The sequence below is a fragment of the Rosa chinensis genome, chromosome 7 (genome assembly GCF_002994745.2).
Source record: "Rosa chinensis cultivar Old Blush chromosome 7, RchiOBHm-V2, whole genome shotgun sequence".
In the NCBI taxonomy this organism is placed as follows: domain Eukaryota; kingdom Viridiplantae; phylum Streptophyta; class Magnoliopsida; order Rosales; family Rosaceae; genus Rosa; species Rosa chinensis.
Genome location: NC_037094.1, coordinates 61,325,417 through 61,330,246, shown reverse-complemented (window position 1 = coordinate 61,330,246; position 4,830 = coordinate 61,325,417). Strand labels below are relative to the sequence as shown.

Genomic DNA, 4,830 nt, shown 5'->3' with positions numbered 1-4,830 from the left:
TTGAATTTTTTAGAGTAATATTTTTCTTTCTTTTTTCTGTGGAATTTGGATTCATGACATCCCCAGTTCGTGATAGGGACTCTAGGCAGATTATCCTCTGGGACAAATCTTTGGGAGTTTCTTTCCCCTTTTTTACCCGTGGGGGCTTTTTGTAATGGGAGTTTTACTTTTCCTTTTTCTCTGCTAATGAAAGTTCTGGAGCTTTCTCCTTCTTCCATTTCAATATCTTGATAAGGAAAGACTTTTCTCGTCTTTCTGATTTTGAATTCTTTCATATCCTCGATTAGTTTTTCTAATCGTTCAGGATTTTCACAATTCTCAGCTTCTTCATAGAGATCATAGAGCTTCTCAGCTCTGAGCATGTGGACTGGTCTGCATAGATCTGCTTCCAGGTCTTCTTCTGATATTGGCTCTTCAATAGTGGGTTTTGTACCACTAACACTAGCTTCTCTGGTGCTGTAGCTTTTTCTCAGAAGACTGCTGTTTATCCTGAGGTTCTCAGGACAGACATCACTTTTCCTGTGATTGTCAAAGTTGAGGCTGATTTCTCCAGTTCTTCTACTCTCGTAGATTTTTGCTTTTGCTCTTTCCGGTTGCTTTTTGGGACCTGATAATTTCCATTCAATAGGAAATGTTACTTCATTCCAAGTAACTTTGTGGATCTGCTGTGAATGGTTCTTCTGATTGGTGAGGAATCCAGTAGTAAGACCTGGGATGTTTGTTATCCTTGTCTTAGGGGCTACTGTGGTACTCATCAATTTATAGTATATCCTGTATACTATTGCGAGTTCTTGCATGTCTTCTTTCATGGATATACCATCTGTCTTGACTCTCAGTCTGAGGCAGTGGGCTGCATCTTTCAAGTTGGTGGTGAAGTTGGGGAAGCAGTTGAAATATGCCACTTGGTCGCATAAGGATGCTTCGAGTGTTCCCAACAGACTAGCTTGGAAGTCTGTTAACCTGTTGTCCTGTAGAACGCATAGGACTGAACAGTTTATTCCTTCACGAGCTAGCAGATTTATGCCTACTTGGACTGCTCCAATATGCATAAATTGGTACTTCTTTGCTTGAGCTCTGGCTACTTCTGCTGGAGTTATTAGTAGAAGATCAGTCTCTCCACCTGCTGTAGCGGGAGTTGTAATTTCTAGTAGTTTAAAATAATGGCTATCCATTAAATCAAACTTTCCTCTTTTGTAGATCTGTTTGAAATCTAACTTTGGGATTGAGGAATTTTTTACTTCTTGTTCGATTTCGTTGAATTCGAACTCTTCAGCATTTAGGAGTTGTACTCCTTTCTTCTTTCCAAAGATGCTTAACATCTTCATTTCTCTTTTTTCCGGGTTTTCATACCGGATACTAGTCTGGCTAGTAGATGGTTCCAGAAAAATCATGTTTGGAACACGATTTATGTCTGGTTTTTCTAATGGTTTGAATCCATTAGTTTTCTTTTTTACTGTAGGCACTTTCTTGTCCTTCAGTATATTTTTCATAGAATCCAGCGTTTTTTGCTGTTCAATGATTTTTTTACTGACAACTGTCAGCTTTTCTTCTTCCGTTTTTGGAAGTTCCTTGATATAATCCAGTTTGTTTTCCAATCTTTCCAATTGGTGGATTATAGCAGGTAATTTTTCTAGAGTCGACTGACATCTAGATACCTCTAATAACAGCTTCTGATGTTTCTCATCAGAAGATTTTAGTAGAGAATTTATTTTCTCTAATAACAATTCTGACATTGTCCCCATTAAGGAGGGGTTCTCCTTGAGTTGTTTTACAAGCTCTGATACCAGTGATGTGCGGATCTAACCAATGCTCAAATAATTAAGAGGTTTTTGTTCTTCTTCCAGAACATCTAAGAGATTATCTATCTCCTCTTCTATTTGATAGATTCTAGTCTGAAGCAGGGGCGGCCCTGGGGGTGTTCAAATGGAGCAGTCGCACAAGGCCTCCGGTTCTAGAAGGCCTCTTAGTTCAATTTTTTAATGGCTTTAACAAATATATACACCAAGAATGTTAGAAGTTACAGAATTGCTGTCCAGTTCAATTGGCAACTCTGCTTTAAGTTGTTAGGCTTGATTGATTTTGGGTTCAACACCTACGGGTGCTTAGCTCTGTTTAATTTTTTCTTTGCCTTTTTTGTGATCTTCTCTCTTCTTTTAATTTTTTTTTCTTTTCATTCCTAAGGCCTCTCTACTCTCTTCTTTGATCTTGTGTTATGTTTCTTGACTTTTTTTTTTTGTCTTTATATTTTTCCTTCCTTGTTTATGTTTTTAGGCCTCCACTATTTTTTCCTTCTATTTATACAAGACATTTTTCTTAGTTCTTCTAATTGAGGTTGTGATTAATAAGACATCATTTAAATTTTCGCACTAGGCCTCTTAATTTTCAGGACCGGCCCTGGTCTGAAGTCTATAGATAATATCCCAGTAATTGGGAGAATCTCTACTAAGATTATCTCTATAAGTTTTTAATTTTCTCAATTTCTCTCTCTCTTTTTGCAGTTCCTTAGTAGTAATTTTGCAGATAGCAATCAACTCAAGTCTATCAACAATCGAAATTATGAATATTAAGATTTAACTGTTTACCTTCGAATAGAGGATGCAATTTAGCTGCAATTATATCTAGACAAATAATTTTGAGATGGGCCCACCACGTTTCATCAAAGGAAAATAAAAAGAAGCAAAAGAATAGTAAAAGCAAGAGAGAGGGGTATTAATGGGATAAACATTAAGTGAAAGGAATAGTTGGGAGAAAAAGAGAAAACTTTTGGGTGATTGGGGTTGAAAATAAGTTGGTGGAGTGTATGAGGTTGTATTTGGTATTCTATGGGTAAGTGGTCATTATCCCTAATAAAAAATCTGGATACTTTTTATTTAAAAGGATGGTCGGGTCTTGCTCTCCTGGCTCACGTGAATGCCATGTATATACCTGACGTCATGATCATCTAAACAAGGTACCTTTGCTTGAAGCAAGTAAATCGCTTTGGCGTGCATGGATGCACCTTCTTAATCATTGTTGCTTTTAAGCACGTGCTTGCTTATATATTGTGGCTTCATCAAGCACGTATGCGTGAGCATCATTCCCACACGTTAAAGCGATAACAAATTGAATTGAAATTAGGCTCAACCTACCTACCTTAATTCTAATTTCTTAGCCTTCCATCTCCTTACTAAGTATACGTTATACATTGAATTCATCTCCCCCATGAAAACTCAGCACATCATTCACTCTACATAAATGGCAAAAAGAGAGTATTTTTGGGGCATTTACAAATTCCGTAGCATTCTTGGAGCAACTCTTCATCGCAATAGAGCATCCTGCACTACCTACTTGTCTAATGGTCGTCAAGGACATGAGGTTTCTGCTCCGACAGCAGTATCAAATATGTTTGGGCATCGTGGTTATTCGGCGAATAATCCCTTAGGCTTGCGGTTATTTAGCAGCACCAACAACAAACCATGGACAAAACTTGAGCAACCACTGCCTGCTACAACTTCTTCTAGGCGCACCATCTCTAATTGGTACAAATAAAATTTCGTACATTGTGTCTTTGGTACCTGCCATGCATTGTTCTTCTAATTTCCTGATAGATTATTCAGTACTGTACGCATGAACTGTGCGTACTTTGAATATATACTTCAGCAGGCACATGTTATTTCAATTTCAGGGTCAGATGGATTTTGGGCTCCCTTTTGTCAATTTTGATTCCTGTTTGGACGCACAAGTACTGGGAAAATCTGCAAATGATTGAAGGTATGTATATATATGTCCACACTTTTTAATTGATTCGCAGATTACTTGACTGAATAGAAATGGCTATAATGGATGGATGGATCGAATCTGAAGTGGGAAACTATGGATGGATGGGTGTAGGGGAGGCAGAGGTGGTGATGGAAGAGGTTGACAATGTAGCAAAAGTCGTCGAAAGAGTGGCAACTGTGGCTGAGAAGGTGTCAGCCGATGTGGCTGATAAACTTCCAACTAATCATACAAGACTAAAAGAAATTGCTTTGCTGATTGAACGAGTATCCGAACTGGCTGCTCAAGATGCTCAACTAACACAAGATTTTATTCACAAGGTCTTTATTTTTCTTGGTCATATAATATATGCAGATATCTATAATTCTATATACACTTGTTTATTTTAACTCGTCTCTCTGGCTAGCTAGTGAATTTCATCTTGTCCTTTTTATTAAATATATAGGTGGATTCACTGAAGCAAGACCTGGGAGACTTAAAGACACTGGTGGAGCCAGTTGTTGATAAGATAGAAAACTATGAATTTCATGGAAACTACTCTCCAGTTTCTACAAAAGAACAAAATTAAAGGAAACGGCGTATATGCATGCTACTATACTTACAATTCCATCTATTGTAGTTGTACCATGTCGACGTGCATAGCAATCTAATAACATGTGTCTTTAAAACTTTTGCAAGTCCGCTCTTTTCCATTAACAACCCTTCACTTACCTACCCTTTCTCCTGATCTCTCAATCTTTCCGTTATGGGCAGAATAGAATTTGTGTTTCTTGGTTAATTAGTTTGAAATATTATGTATCTGGGGAATCAATCCAGCATTCTAGGTAATTAGTTGTGTTTGTTTTCACATAAGGAATGCATTTGGGATTCAGTTCAGATTTCACACATGGCATAGCAATTGCCCACAAGGAACTAAGTTTTAGTTAGTTATATTGAAATCCAATTAGCCTTTGTCTATAAGAATAACCATTTTAATTAAAATTCGCCTTTGCATCTACCATTGAACTGGTATTCCCATACATATATGTCCACTCTTACTCGAAGCACAATGAACTAGCATGGTATTGCATTCAC

At 37.5% G+C, this 4,830-nt stretch overlaps 1 protein-coding gene across 2 annotated transcripts; it reads left to right on the top strand.

The window, feature by feature from the left end:
• The first annotated feature begins 3,134 nt into the window (after positions 1–3,134).
• On the top strand, positions 3,135–4,534 carry LOC112175702. 2 transcript variants are annotated; one of them, XM_040511638.1, is made up of 4 exons: positions 3,135–3,518; positions 3,665–3,750; positions 3,844–4,076; positions 4,202–4,534. In XM_040511638.1, exons 1-4 carry the CDS (start codon positions 3,235–3,237, stop codon positions 4,322–4,324), a joined length of 726 nt encoding a protein of 241 aa, XP_040367572.1. In that variant the 5' UTR covers positions 3,135–3,234; the 3' UTR covers positions 4,325–4,534. The 2 variants fall into 2 exon arrangements, with proteins under 2 accessions (XP_040367572.1, XP_024169198.1); XM_024313430.2 differs by having other exon boundaries at positions 3,139–3,518; positions 3,871–4,076.
• Positions 4,535–4,830: the final 296 nt, after the last annotated feature.